The following is a 14,262-nucleotide window of genomic DNA, read 5'->3' on the forward strand; positions in this document are numbered from 1 at the left end:
TTATTAAACGTTTGACTTTTTATTTTTGTGAAGATTTTAGGAGTTCCTCAGAAATCTCCATGTCCATAGTCTTTAGCAATTTGTTTTAGAAGTGGTCTTGGCTCTTGGATAATGGATGGAAAAAGAAGTTCTATCAGCAGAAGCTATACTGGAATTGCCAACACTTTTTATGTCCATTTATTAAAGTATTTGCAATTGTTTCAGTGTAGGTGAAAAATGACACATGTAAGAACCAACCTATTGGGTATTAACAAGTTTTGTTTCATTTTTAGTATTAATGGCAGTAAAGTCTGTAATTAATTGTGTTTGGAAGAAACCGTGTTGCAATACTTTGCTTGGTTTAGTAACAGTTTATAGGATTAAATGACATTGTTGGGTTTTTAATGCAGTATCAATGAATCTGTTCTGGATATTAAGATTCATATATTAATGTTTATCAGTCCTGACATCACTAATGTTGAAGGCCTTGCATCTTAGTAGAAACGTAACTTGCTTCTACCTTTGGGACTCTTGTTATATATTCAATTTTATCTAAAACTTTCTAAAAGAGCAAAGATACAGTATAACCTCATAAATCCGGCGTCTTTGGGACCTAGTACCTGCTGGAAACTTGAAAATTCCAGATTTTTTAAACTGTGTGCGGCCGCTGCTTTGCAACTGCCTCCCACTACCCTTCCCTCCTCCGCACCCCCGCCACCCCGGACACGGAGGGGGAAGCTTGTACCCAGCAGCTGTATCCACCACCCTGCACTGCTGCTCCATGTGCAGCCACTGTTCCGGGAGCAGCCACCGCTACTCCTTGATGTAGTAGTGTATTTTTAATAAGTGTCGGATTTTTGAGAATTCTAGAATTTTCAAAAACAGATGTTAAATTGCAGTCAGCTGCTGCTCTTTTGTAGTTTTTAGTACACTCTGTCTTGGACTTTGATTAAGGACGAAGTGCTGTGATTATGCGTTCTGTAATGTTGTGAGGATTATAAAAACAAGAATTAAAATGAAAACTAAAACTTGCCTAACCTGTTCTGATTGACTCAATACAATAATATCATCACTGAGCACAGCTAGTCATGACTTTGGGGAACAGGACAGTACAAAACAGTACGTTTTCTGTTACCTCTCTAGTTTTTGCTACATTATCTAGTTAACGCTGGCCTGTTTGTTTTGTTTTGTTTTTGTCTGGTTGGGTTTTTTTTTATAGTAGGTCATTTGTGAACAATAATATTTTCTTGATCTAGAAATGCTGCATTGTTCACATTTTGCCTAACACTGTTTATTTTTGCTTTGTACAGTTTGTAAGACTTGTATTGTTCAGCACTTTGAAGACAGTAATGATTGCCCCAGATGTGGCAATCAGGTGCACGAGACCAATCCATTAGAAATGTTAAGGTAAGATGGCATTAAACAAAGTTTGATTAAATATATGGAATGGTGCTTTTTAAAAATTCCTTAATACGGTTTTTATTCTGAGGAAATTTCATTTTATGAATCTATATACAAATGCTAAAAAACTCTTTTATGTGTAAGTTCTTGATATCCTTAATTTTAAAAAAATAAAAATGAACTGGATACCCAACTATGGCTAAAGTATAGCAGAACAGTATTATACAATCAGCAAATTAGCTAAAAACCTAACCCTAACCCTTCATGAAAGCTCCCCCTTTCATCTTTTGTATTTCTTTCCTGTGTTCAGAAGTTTGAGCAGAAAAGTGAAACTTGTTATCTTAACAGACCTCTATACAGATTAGGATAATTTAAAAGGAGAAAGACTTTTGATCATCCATGTTAGAAATAAGTTTATATTGTAACTAGGAAAAGAGTAGTGGTACAAACTTGATATATTCCCTGAAAAGTATTTCAGAAACTGCCATTTCTGTGGCTGCATTTTAAGTCTGTTATCTCTTTGTTTCTTACAACCTTGGATCAGATTTCCGAAGAGTTTCCCTGTTCCAGTTAACTGGTTCAACAGGGATTGCATATAGTATGTTTACCGATGCAGATGATCATTTGATCTAGGTTAGTAAATTAATTGGCATTAAACTTTATATGTTCCACTGGGCTACAACACCATTAAAGTTTGATTAATCAGCTATATAATTTTGATTCATTCAAGTTCTTAGACCTCACCTAGTTGGAAATCCCCTTTTAGTACAAGGTGCACACAGTGCTCTTCATCCTAAAGGATTTCAGTGTTAATATTTTATGAAATAGGAATAGCAAACCTGGCAAATTATGATGTCCCATGAATGGGATCTTCACAAGTTACAGGAAAAATGAGTTCCTCCATTCCTAGTGACATGTTTCTTGATTTCTATCTTATAAATAAGGTAATTACTGCCTTTATTTAAAAAGGAAGATTCTCTCAGTAGAATCTAGTGTCTTAAAAGAAATATTTGTTTTAATAGAATTTTGTGAATTAACAAGGGATGAAAATAAATTGAAGTCAGAGGCATAAAACATTTCCATATCTATAATATCTATCTCAGCTACTTCACTGAACAGTCTTCATTAGTCAGTGGTTGTAGCTCTTGGAGACTGAGGAGGCTACTCCTGGAAAATGTTCACATTTATGTCTATAACTGATTTTCCACATTGTAAAGTATTTACTATTGGAAGAAGCCAAAAGATAAGTATGGAATCCTATAGGTTGGTTGAGATGCCAAACACGATAGTCCACTGTAACCCTTAATGGAGAGAATGTGGGATATCTCCTTTATTTGTTTCAGTAATGAAACTGATAATTGAATTTATATCATCTAAGCTAAGGCAAGCTGTAATAGGTGCCTGATCCATGCTAAACAAACCAGTTTGATATGAGTTCATCTTTTGAGGAAGCATGGTGGACTATAATCTTCTTTTTCTCTATCCTTTGCCTTGCATACAAATAAAAAAAAGAGTTTTTTTTATATGCTGTTATTGTTTTCTAAGGTGTTGTTTTGTAAGATATTCTACCGGTAGAGCTAATGATCAAAATTGAAAAAAATGTCCTTTTGAAGTCAGTATATGAACAAATGATCAGGCATTGGTCTTGTCTGAGTTGAGTTTATTTGTTAATTCCCTTGTGGTATCTACAGATCTCCTTTGGCTCTGTGGTAAGATGTTTGAGTGTGTAGAACAGTTTGTGGGAGAATGACATGCTGAAATTACTTACTAGAAAGGCAAATGAGGAAAATGCAGTTTAATTTCCTCTAACCAGTTTTGTTAGAAAATGTCTTAAGAACCATCTTTCTAGTCTTGTGGGGGAATATACCTTTTGTAGAAGGCTTTCTTTATCTATCTGTCCATCTATCTATAAAGAAAGAATGTTTATAGTTGTTTCACATTGTGATTGTCCACCCAGCAGACAATATATAGTATGTACTGTTCACAATTAATTTACGTCAGTTTCACTTCTGCAGAAGATGCGTTTTCTGATTTACATAGCGGTCTGCATTTGTAAAATCATTATGTGCTCTAACCAGGGTGAGAGAAGCTTTGCCAGAAGTGCAGAAAGAGACACTTTCTCTGGAAACTTCCTGGTATCTCTTTTATGGTAACTAGGTTTATTCTGCCAAAAGACTGCATAAAACCAGTAATTTATTAGATTATTTATGTATTCTAAAATATTTTAAAAGGTTAAACTTATAAAATAAGAAGAATGAGTGAATAGTGTTATCTCTTTTCTGATGTTAACAACATGGCTTAATGTACATAATTTATTCTGACTTTTCTGAAAGCCCATCATATGTCCTAAAAATGCAGTAATTACATGTGATATGGCAATAAGTACTGCATATATATTTTTAACTTAAAGCAAATAGGTCTATTATGTATGCACCATGAACAAAAAAAGTTTTGATGATACTGAGGGAAATGGCAGGGAAAATGTTAGAGCCCTTGGTAGTAATATATTCAAGACCGTGACATCTTCAAATATCTGATGGACTGTCACAAAGAAGAGAGAAAATACTTTTTTACTCTTGCTGCAGTGGGATGCAGACCAAAGGCTTGAAATTGCAACAAAGTAAATTTAGATTGAATATCAGGAAAAACTTCACTGTTAGAACAGTAAGGCAGTGAGATTATTTATCTCTTCAGAAGTTGTGGAATATCCATCACTGGAAGTGGTCAAGAAGAGGATGGACAAGCATTGATCAAGAATGATCTTAAGAATTGCTATATCTGTGTTGCACTGTAGGTATTTTCTGTGCTTCTGGGCTTTGCTGGTTGCCACGTGGGGCTGGGAGGGATATTTTCCCCCTCCTGTTGCTATACAAGCTGTGGAGGAGTCATCTCCCTCAGAAGCATTGGGTGTGACTACTGTCAAACTTGGGATTTTGACTGAGGTGTGTCATTGCTCTTGTTGGGACTTAAGCCCAGAGGTTCCTGGCTGTAAGTTCTTGCCCCTCTGCTCGGGTCAGATTGATCACCATATTTGGGTTCAGAAAGGAATTTTACCCCGTGGTCAGATTGGTACAGACTGAGCATTTTTGCCTCCTGTATCAGGAGACATGGCCCTCTTCCTTGGAACTTCTGAGCATATTTTAACAAACCTCACAGCATCAGGACATTGGCCACTGTTTTCCCCCTGCTTTGCCTGTGGTGGTTAGGGTGCTGTGCCTTGTGGTTGTCAGAGTTGACAGTGTAGTTCTACTAATAAGTTAGACAATGGATTTGTGTAGGCTGGTTTGGATAGGGATGATCAGGCAGAGGTTTGGACTAGATGCCTTGTGAAGGTCCTTTCCAGCTATACTTTTCTATGAATTGATTTATATTGATTTCTGTTAATTGATTTTATATTGTTGCAAATTTGATCTTACAAGATCTTTGAAATACAGATATTTCTGAGTTATTGGTGTCCTACATATAAATTGTACAGGGATTTTAAGTCCTGTAAAGTTGATTGAAATCCTGTGTCTATCTATAACATGGGAACTGTTGAATTCTTAGAATTACTATGGGCCCTGTCCTGTATTCACAACCTAACCAAAGTTATGTGCCAGAAATCAGTAGGGTGCGTCATGAATACTGAATCACTTTCTTCTGCCAGCTTGTTCTGTGTATGCCAGTGAACACTAATGATACTTGAATTTGTCACATTACAGAATATTTCATAACGAAGGGTTGTTTGCTTGGGTAAAATAGAAATTGGAGATATAAAAAAAGCTGTTATTTACCTTTGTTTTATTTTATATCGTGTTCTATTTGAGAGAACTTTTGGACAAGGTTGGGGTGGAGAACTACAGTTAACTTTATATAGTCTTGTTCCAGCTTTTACTGGAAGTACCAAATGACAAAAAAGATGACTTGGAGTTTTCTAAAATAATTTCATTTTAGGATGTTTGGCACGCTACAAAAGACAAATTTTAATTGCTTTTCAAAGCCTTCTTATGACAGTAATATTGTAAATAATACCTGAAAAAAAACTTTTTTGTATAGGTTTCTGGGAGGGGGAGGGGGTTCATGTCATTTGCTACAGGCAAAAGTCAGAATGTAGTTACTTTTCCTAGCATTTTTTGCCTGTCAGTCTGATTAACATTAATGCTGTTTACATAACAAATGTCAAGTGACTCTGTTTGTTTTGTTTACTTACTTGAAAAGTAAAGATAATTATAGACAAGGAAACTAGCTTTTCATGCTAACATCATAAACTTACGAAGTATGATGGTTTTCTTGTAGTTTAAGCAGCACTGACAATTTCTTTAGCCCCAAGATAAACAGCACCAGGCAAGGAGTTCACATCTATAAGTAAGGGCAGAGTATTAAAATGGGGGAAGGGGAATGTTCTGGGTTTGTATACCATTCTGAAGAATTAGGAGCTCATTTGTTTTCAGATGGAGGTGCAAGTAGAATTGAGTGTGGTGGTCAGTCTTTGGAAACCGCAAGTGATGATACCCCTTCCCAACACAACTAAGCTTGGTACCATAGGAGAAACAGTGCTTACTAATTGAACCAAGCCTTCAGTCTTGAGGCAGTAAAAGGACCTTTGGTGTTATTTGGCCTGGTCTTCTGAGGACAGCTTTCAAAACAGGGCATTTCAACTTGCTGGGACTTTTGTTTTCCCTCCAACTCTCTGAGTTTCTTTTACAATTTAGAGTGGTTTATGTGAGATTCTGGAGACTTTCTATTTCTTTACTTCTCCTTGAATCAGACCCAGAAGAAATCTATTGAGGCACTGAATATGAAAAATGCTGTGGCAAAGCTGTCTTCATAACATAACATGATAATCCAGGACCATAGTATAAAAGGTTGAATAGTGGTTTCGGACCAAGATGCTTTGATGACAGAATTTGATCTTTTTAATTAGATATAGATTTTGTTATAAGAATTCCAGATTTTCTTTTATATTAGTTACAAGAAGTATTCCCTATTGAAATGGGCTTTATCCATTCACCAACAGTAAATCATTTCTGTCTTCTTCCTGTCTAACTTTTCATCCCTCATGAGCAAGAGGTGTAGTGAACAGCTATGCACTTTATGAGATACTTGTAAGTAATTTTTTACTGCAAGTTTGCACACACAATCTTAGACTGAAGTTGGATCCCTCAGTTTTCTTTTTCTAATGAATTTATAGTACCAAATTAGGTGTACTTTAAAAAAGAAAATAATTATAAGTTAAGGGTTCTTAGATGATGCCGTCTTGTATGATATTTCAAACAGCTTATTTTGCTAGCCTGACATTTTGAGTTGGTAATGTCTAATATCTTGGTATGGAACTAAATTGCCCTTAGGAGAACCAAGTTAGCAGCAATGCATGGGTTTATTACATCCAGTTGCATTGTGAGAATCAGGTTTGGTATCTGAGCCAGCTCATTTAACATTGGCCTGAGTGTCTCCACAGTATATGGTAAGCTGTAGTGAAGACATATTGTGAATGCCTGTGTGTGTAAGTCCCTAACCTGAAATACAGTATATAGTTTTTCTCTGAGGCTGCATCTGACCTGGAGATGCTAAAAACTGGGGATAGAATCTGCTGACAATTTGAATCTGGTCAAAGGAGGTACCAATGTTACAGATATCTCTAGATGATGTAAATTAAGCAATTGGGTGTAACTATCACTGTTAAGTGATAAAGTAGCCTAACCTGCATTGATTTGATACCTGGTGGCTTCCCTCAGCTGTGTGAAGTTTACCTTACTGTAGCTAAGGGGAAGCTGAGTGAGGGCTCCAGGCCACAATTCTGCTTGATCCTGGACTGGCCGAGTTCCAAAAGAGTGTATATAGCAAAGCAACCAGAAAAGAAGCCAAGGATTTAGCTTAGTGAATATCCAAATCCAGGCTGTAAATGCCATATCAGTGCAAGCTATGCCACACTGTCACTTACATCTATCTGCACCTCACTTTATATTACCATTTAGTTGGTCCCATGGATTTACTTTTCTAATCAAAATAGAATAATGTATTATGGAACTGTTACATTATTTTTAAAATAGTCTACAATTTCCAGTCCCCTAGTACAAATATACTTTATAATGTTCAGATTATCTGTTTGTCATATCAGTGTAGGTGGGATTGTTCTAGATAAATGGCTTTTGTTGCTATATGAAAATACTGTGATAGATACTAAATTGCTAGCTGTACTGCTGGAAGTGATAGCAAAAACATTTTCTCTTTTTTCATAGATATTTGAGCAAACAACTTCAGTACACGGTTCAGTTATTGTAGTCTGTTTCCACGTGCAAAAATGAAAACATATTTGAGGGAGCTTTATCTCTAAGCAGCCTTCCTTTTATTATGTGCCATAACCATAACTTAATTAAACATAACATTTGGCTGTGTGTCTACTGTAAATTAATCCTCTGACAATTTTCCTTAGGGTTAGTTTTTTCCTTTTGAGCTACAGTACTATTGGTGTATTTTATGGTACCTAGCTACTGTGGTCATGGGAATTTTAAGAATGCTTATTATAATAGTTTATGCCATTGCTTTTTTTTAGCCCATGGGGTAAAAAGTCTTAATGGGAAATTTTACAGAGAAATAGTATGGTTAGTGGTTGTTTAGTTTGCTTTATATAGTGCACAGGTCAACGTCTTCAAATTGGTTTGTTTGACCTCATTTTATTATTTTTCTAATTTTTGTTTCAAATATTGAGTAAACTGCTTTATATGATGATTTGCTTGTGGCAAAAATTTGAATACTACAATTAATATTTTATACAGATTGATTTTTCACTTTTCTTTCCTTCTTTTTTTTTCTCTCTGTTTTTAATGCTGATATCTGGTGTTACTATATCCTAGTCTAAAACAAGTAGGTTCCAGGAATGGCTGAAGGGAGATAAATGTGAATACTTTTCCACTCTTCCTTTCCATGCTAAAATCTATAGGATTGTGAATGATGTATTACTTACCAGAGTATTGTCATATAATTACTTTTAATGTTCAACTATCTTTTTTGTTTGTATTTGTTCTTTTCTTTTCTTTCTTTGAAATAATTTTTTTTCCCTATGAAAGGCTAGATAACACATTAGAAGAAATTATATTCAAACTGGTGCCCGGACTTCGAGAACGTAAGTTTCTAATTCAGTATTATACCTTTTTGTATTAGAAATTAATTTCTAGTGATATTTCTATATTGCTGAAGAATCACACTGCTTTTGTTTGCTGCTTACTAGAGGAACTACAGCGTGAGATCGAATTTTGGAGGAAAAACAAACCTCAAGAAAATGGACAAGGTGATTTCTGCCCTTCTTTCTCCCTCCTGCCCCCCAGTACATTCTGTATTGTATCTGTTAAGTCAGGGTGTCCAACTGTAAGCAACTGGGGACCAAATGCGCCCCGCAAGCTGCATCAGCAAGGCAGCACACCCTTAGGCCAATCCCAGCATGAGCCATAGGAACCCTGGGCTGCACCACCCTCTGGGGTACCACACGGGTTCCCCTTGCCCACTGCACTCTGCCCCTGCTCCTACCTCTGTACAAAGGCAGGCAGTAAAAGCTCATGGACAGAGGTGGAGCCTGGAGACTAGCTGTTGTTGGAGCCAGAGCACTGGGGGAAGGCAGCAGCCAAGCAAAAGCTTGGGGACCACAGCTTGACCCTTCGTGGGCTACCAGTTGGCCAAACCTGTGTTAGAGAATGGCTTTCCTGACTGACCCCAATCCTGTGCTTATTTCTACATTGGCATAGTTGCATTGAATTTAGTGGCTCTGTAGAGGTACATAAAAATAAGCTTTTGTAGAATGAGAGCTGTAGTTCAACTTGTCTGTTCAACAGTTGAACAGCAATAATGATTTTAGTAATATTTTCAACTGAATTACCAAGTACCTTCATGCTTAACATTCATACCATTTTCCACTCTGAATTCTTAATATCTTTCACGCTACTTGATATTTTCTACTTTGATCCTAGTTATAATCCACCATGCTGTGACACAGAACTACTTGAGTCTTTATGTTCAGATTATTTTCTGTTATCAAATTTGACCAGCTGTTTAGTAGGAGGTTGTCAAGAATTAGTTATGACATATAGCAAAACTGTTTTTCCACAAGTGCTAAACAACTGTTTTATATAGATTCCAGAATGACTCTTTCAGTAGTAGAGCTGTGAACTTTGAAAGTTCTTTATTGAGCTAATAAGTAATACAAACCATCCAAGGGGTTTTTGTGTTCCTTAATTCAGCTTCATCATTTAGATACCACAGCATATTTAACTCGTGTAAACCATTTTTAAAAAAACAGCTTTACCAAGCCAAAGTAACAATTGTTTATTTTAAAGAAGGCTTATCAAGTATTTGTTTCGTATTATTTGTTTTCTTCTCCATTGTTTGTAATATGTTCTTTCCAGTTTGACATTAACGTTTTAATTCTCACTAGTTTTTCTTATTTGCATTTGGCAAACATTACAAGTGGCAAGTTTTTTTTTTTCCCCCTACTAATAGTTTTAATGCTGGCCTGAAAGACAATATGGACAAAATTATACTAGTTTGCTGTAGAGTATCATATGTAATTGGAGTTTTAGTTAGCTAGTTTTAGTTAGCTTGAAGTTTTAGTTAGCTAGTTTTATTAATTCTGTTCTACTTTGTGTAAGTTGTTTGTGGAAGAAAACCATACCAGACGAGTCAAAAAGTAATCCACTTCAGTTGTTTTGCCATCTCATACACCAGTTATTGCATTAGTATGAGTCAGAACTGTTCTTTTGGCTACTTTTTTTATTTAATAGCTATTCATATTTTGGTAACTGCTCTGCACCTTAGCTACCTAAATATCTTTTTTTCGTGCATTGTGCCTGTAGTGATCAGATTTTGCTAGTATCCACAGAATCACAGCAGAGGGAGTCAGGAAATAGTACTTAGGTATACTTGTTAGAATTCTTGTATGCTGTCTTCCAGATATATCAAAAGGTAAACCAGTTAAAAACACTCAATTTCCTTCTCCTGTATGATTTTTATTATATGCAGTATGGTAACCCCCCAAAAATAGCACTGGGGCTCTACTATACTTGACATTTTATACCTACATGGTAGGAGACAGTCCCTTTTCTGAAGAGTTTTTTCAATGCAACATAGAGTATAATAAATGAACGAAAGGAAGGGGTGACAGAAGGCAAAGGTAACAATGATAAGAGCTCATGGTTATACATGGTATGTCTTAACTGCAAGAAGCAGAAGACTTAAAATAGGTTACCAGTTGTATTAGCTGTCCTTCTCTATGATGAAAGGCACTTACAATTTTTACCTAGTTGAGGTCTACCAATGACAGAAGTATAGCATCAACCTTGTGTAATTTTCCTCATGGTAATTTCCTCAAGCATCCACAAGGCTTTTATTAAAGTGTACTGATGGCTTTAAAAGAAAAAACCTGCAACGAGAGAACTTTTTTTGGCAGTAAAGACAAAGCCTAAGGCAGCTGTGCAGTCACATAGTCCTGATGCATTCAGAGGTTTGTTTGGGTTTTTTTTAATTATTGGAAAGAAATGAATAAAAATATCATCCATAATGGCTACCAGCCCCTAACTTAACCATTCCCTATAAAATGAATATCCTTCTTATGCATAATAAATTATGATTTCAGTAGTAAGCCTCAAGTTTCGGGGGGGGTATATGAATTCAGTCCCAGATACTGCATTTGACTGTTAATTATATTATACATAAATAATCTGATTTTTATGTTACAGATGAAAATCCAAAATCTGATAAGCCCAAAGTAGATGAAGAGGGTGATGAAAATCAGGAAGATAAAGACTATCATAGGAGTGACCCACAGATTGCTATTTGCCTGGATTGTTTACGTAACAATGGACAGTCAGGGGATAACGTAGTGAAAGTGAGTTGCAAAGAATTTGTGCTGTTTATTGTTTTTGGCCATGTCTTATCATTAGGGGCCCAAGGGGTCTCATAGCAATCTAAGGTAAATGTCTACAGGGGAGAGTTTTGCAGAATTGATAACCTGTATCCATCTGCACTTCCCAAACTATGGAATCCTTTTGTGAGTTGGGGCATTTCAAAGTTTCTTGGAATATTTCCAATTGCTTGCCCATAAACTTACTCACTTATGGCTTAATCATCTCTGTAAGCCCTTGTAGTAGTATGTTTCAAATTAATTGAGAATTGCAATAATGAACCAATGTAAAAAGCATATTTTAATATACCCCATTCTCTTATGATTTTTCTTCAGCAGAAACTGGCTTAAATATTTTCCTAATACTCTTACAAAAAAGTATTTAGTAATTTTAACCCAGAAACTGAAAGTACACTGGTATACAGCAGAGTTACCAGAGTTATCCATAAGCCAGCTAGCTTGGGTGCTGAAGGCAGTCTAACTATGGCAGTGCCTTCTGGGTGGTTAGAACAGATCTGACCTGGTTCTGACACTAGTTTTCTGTAACCTAGGGTAAATGAATTTTTCTATTTGTAGAAAAATAGAAAAGGGAGACTGAGGCTAAGAGTATCCAACCGGGGGGTAAGTTCTTTAGGATTTTACTGTCAAATCACCACATTTTCTTACCTGGAAATGCTCTTGAATATAATATGCACCTTGTTTTTAAAAGGCAGAATGAATACAAAAAAGATTTTTCCAGAGATATGGCTTCATAATTTTCAGCTGACTTGCCCTACCTTTCCTGTTTAAGTAAAGCAGAAACCCTAGCTGCACTTAAAGCCTGGTCTCCATGGGTAGATCTATGCTTTGAGAGAGCGCTAAGGTCTCCAGTACAGTGAAATAGGAAGAGGAGACCAGGAGCAGTTAGCAGATAGAAAAATTGTCCAAAGGAAGTTTAGCTTGATTATGGGAACATCAAGATCATTAAGAAAGAGAGATGATCTAGTTAATATCTGTGGAGTGAAGAACAATCAACCATTAAGTCAACTGATGTCCTCAGCTGCCTGAATTGTAATGCAACAGCTGCTGCATTGTAATTAGGAATCAAAGCAGGGTGCTTCTCTCCTGGGCAGAAAATCAGCTACCCCACATAATACACCCCAGTTCTGGGATGTTGATTTTGTACATGTTGTATGTGAGAGAATTTGGCATGTGACTATACAACATAGTGCTTTGTACTGCATGTGGTCTTTTATTTTTAAAATTGCTTTTATAGAGGGCCTTTGGTTAGTTTTGGCACATGAGGTATTTGAGGCTTTACCTTAGGGGGCTGATTTCGGATGGAAAGGGGTTTTCTGTATCTGAGAAAATATGATATCAAAATACAGGTAAAAAAAAACTATAAAATAATTGTGTAAGAGCAAAACACTTCCCAATCCATGTACTACAGAATCTTTTCTTTGTAGGTCAGTAGATACTTGCCCATAACACTTCTTGTTTGAAACTCTCATATAGCAGAAAAGCTTTTGTATTAAACTAGCAGGGCAAGATATATGTGTCTCACTCTGCAATGTGTATCCAAAAAATGAATCTCTAGCCCAGATAGATCTGTACTTTTTGCTGCTTTGCTCCGGCTTAAATTTCCCTAAAAGAAAATTAGCCAGAATGTATCTTAGATCTTGTACTGGTTTATAAGTTTAAATGCAACACACTAAAATTGGACACCAGTAAAGCAGCTCATACTCATACTAATAGATGCTTTTGTACCAAAAGTTGCGTATATGCTACCTAACCAAAGATGAAGGTGAATAGCTTCAAAATATCCAACATCCCTTTTCTAATTTTATTCTTTCAGGGTTTAATGAAGAAATTCATCCGTTGTTCTACACGAGTGACTGTGGGAACTATCAAGAAGTTTCTCAGTTTAAAATTAAAACTTCCAAGTTCTTATGAGGTAAGTTTAAGTGAACCAAGCTTGATTTTTTTTGTTTTGTCTTGTTTTAATCCCCTGGAATCTGCCTTAAATTTAAATTTCAACTAAATTAGGATTTTTTTGTCACAGTCATTAGGTACAAGATAAGTTTGAGCACCTATTCAAGGTGCTCCAAATCTTGCTGCTTAGCCATACTCACTGAAGGATGCTTAGCCAAAGTGCTGTATGGTTTTTATAATTTTTGTTGCTCAACTTTAGAGCGATGGACGTATAATTGGGTATCTTTTCAAGTTATTTTGACATACTGATATATGCTTTTTTGTTCATCTTTATACATGTTTAATAATAACATTCATTCGTCAAGTATTACAACAGTAGTTTCTAGGAAGAAAGGGATATTGGCTAACATGTACCAATTCTGTAGTTGCCTGGGTGATCCTTTATTTTCCTTGTGTACTATAAAAAACAGCCCAGACTACAGACTAATTAATCTATTTTAGGTATTTATGTGACCCTCCTCCCCTTTACATGCTCCGTGAACAAGTCATGATTCCTTCCATGTTTTTCATCTCTCCATTTCTGGGGTCACCGGTCAGTGTATGGTACATACATTAAGAGTTTCTGATGAATGTATTTTCATGAACCTAATTGGTTCAGAGATTTTCACTTACAATTTCACTTGAATGTTAATATTCTTTACTTGTTGGATTGAGTGCTTTGTTTTATTATGTTTAAGCTGGATGTACTATGCAATGGAGAAATCATGGGGAAGGATCATACTATGGAATTCATCTATATGACAAGATGGAGACTCAGAGGCGAAAATGTAAATACATTTTGAATTTTGCATCATTAATTATTATTTGCGTATACCTGTGTATAGCTGGATGGACATACAGGGTATATATGTGTCATCTTGGCTTGGTCCAAAAGTTATCTGAAAACCCTTACAAAATTTGTATTTAAAAATTAATCTCATATGCTCTCTAGATAACTCCTCTTTGGCTTCTTAATATAATTAATGAAGCTCTAAACTAGGGATGCTGCCCATGTTGGATAACAAGCAACAATTTTTTTAAAATATTTTTTTAATCAGATTTTG

General features: G+C 35.9%; 1 protein-coding gene across 14 annotated transcripts in view; it reads left to right on the forward strand.

Moving 5' to 3' along the window:
• The window catches only part of PCGF5 (polycomb group ring finger 5), a 104,950-nt gene that overhangs the window by 72,543 nt on the left and 18,145 nt on the right, over positions 1 to 14,262 (forward strand). For all 14 annotated transcript variants that reach the window (XR_016443456.1, XR_016443455.1, XR_016443457.1 and 11 more), the window contains 6 exons: positions 1,290 to 1,386; positions 8,427 to 8,482; positions 8,588 to 8,647; positions 11,085 to 11,233; positions 13,083 to 13,181; positions 13,897 to 13,986. Coding sequence is in view for 11 of the 14 variants with exons in the window: in XM_090057055.1 (XP_089913181.1) it covers positions 1,290 to 1,386; positions 8,427 to 8,482; positions 8,588 to 8,647; positions 11,085 to 11,233; positions 13,083 to 13,181; positions 13,897 to 13,986 (551 nt within the window). In the remaining 3 variants the exon portion in view is untranslated. The remainder of the gene's footprint in view (positions 1 to 1,289; positions 1,387 to 8,426; positions 8,483 to 8,587; positions 8,648 to 11,084; positions 11,234 to 13,082; positions 13,182 to 13,896; positions 13,987 to 14,262) is intronic.

This window comes from Crocodylus siamensis, chromosome 7 (genome assembly GCF_052110815.1).
Source record: "Crocodylus siamensis isolate JL-2025a chromosome 7, ASM5211081v1, whole genome shotgun sequence".
In the NCBI taxonomy this organism is placed as follows: Eukaryota; Metazoa; Chordata; order Crocodylia; family Crocodylidae; genus Crocodylus; species Crocodylus siamensis.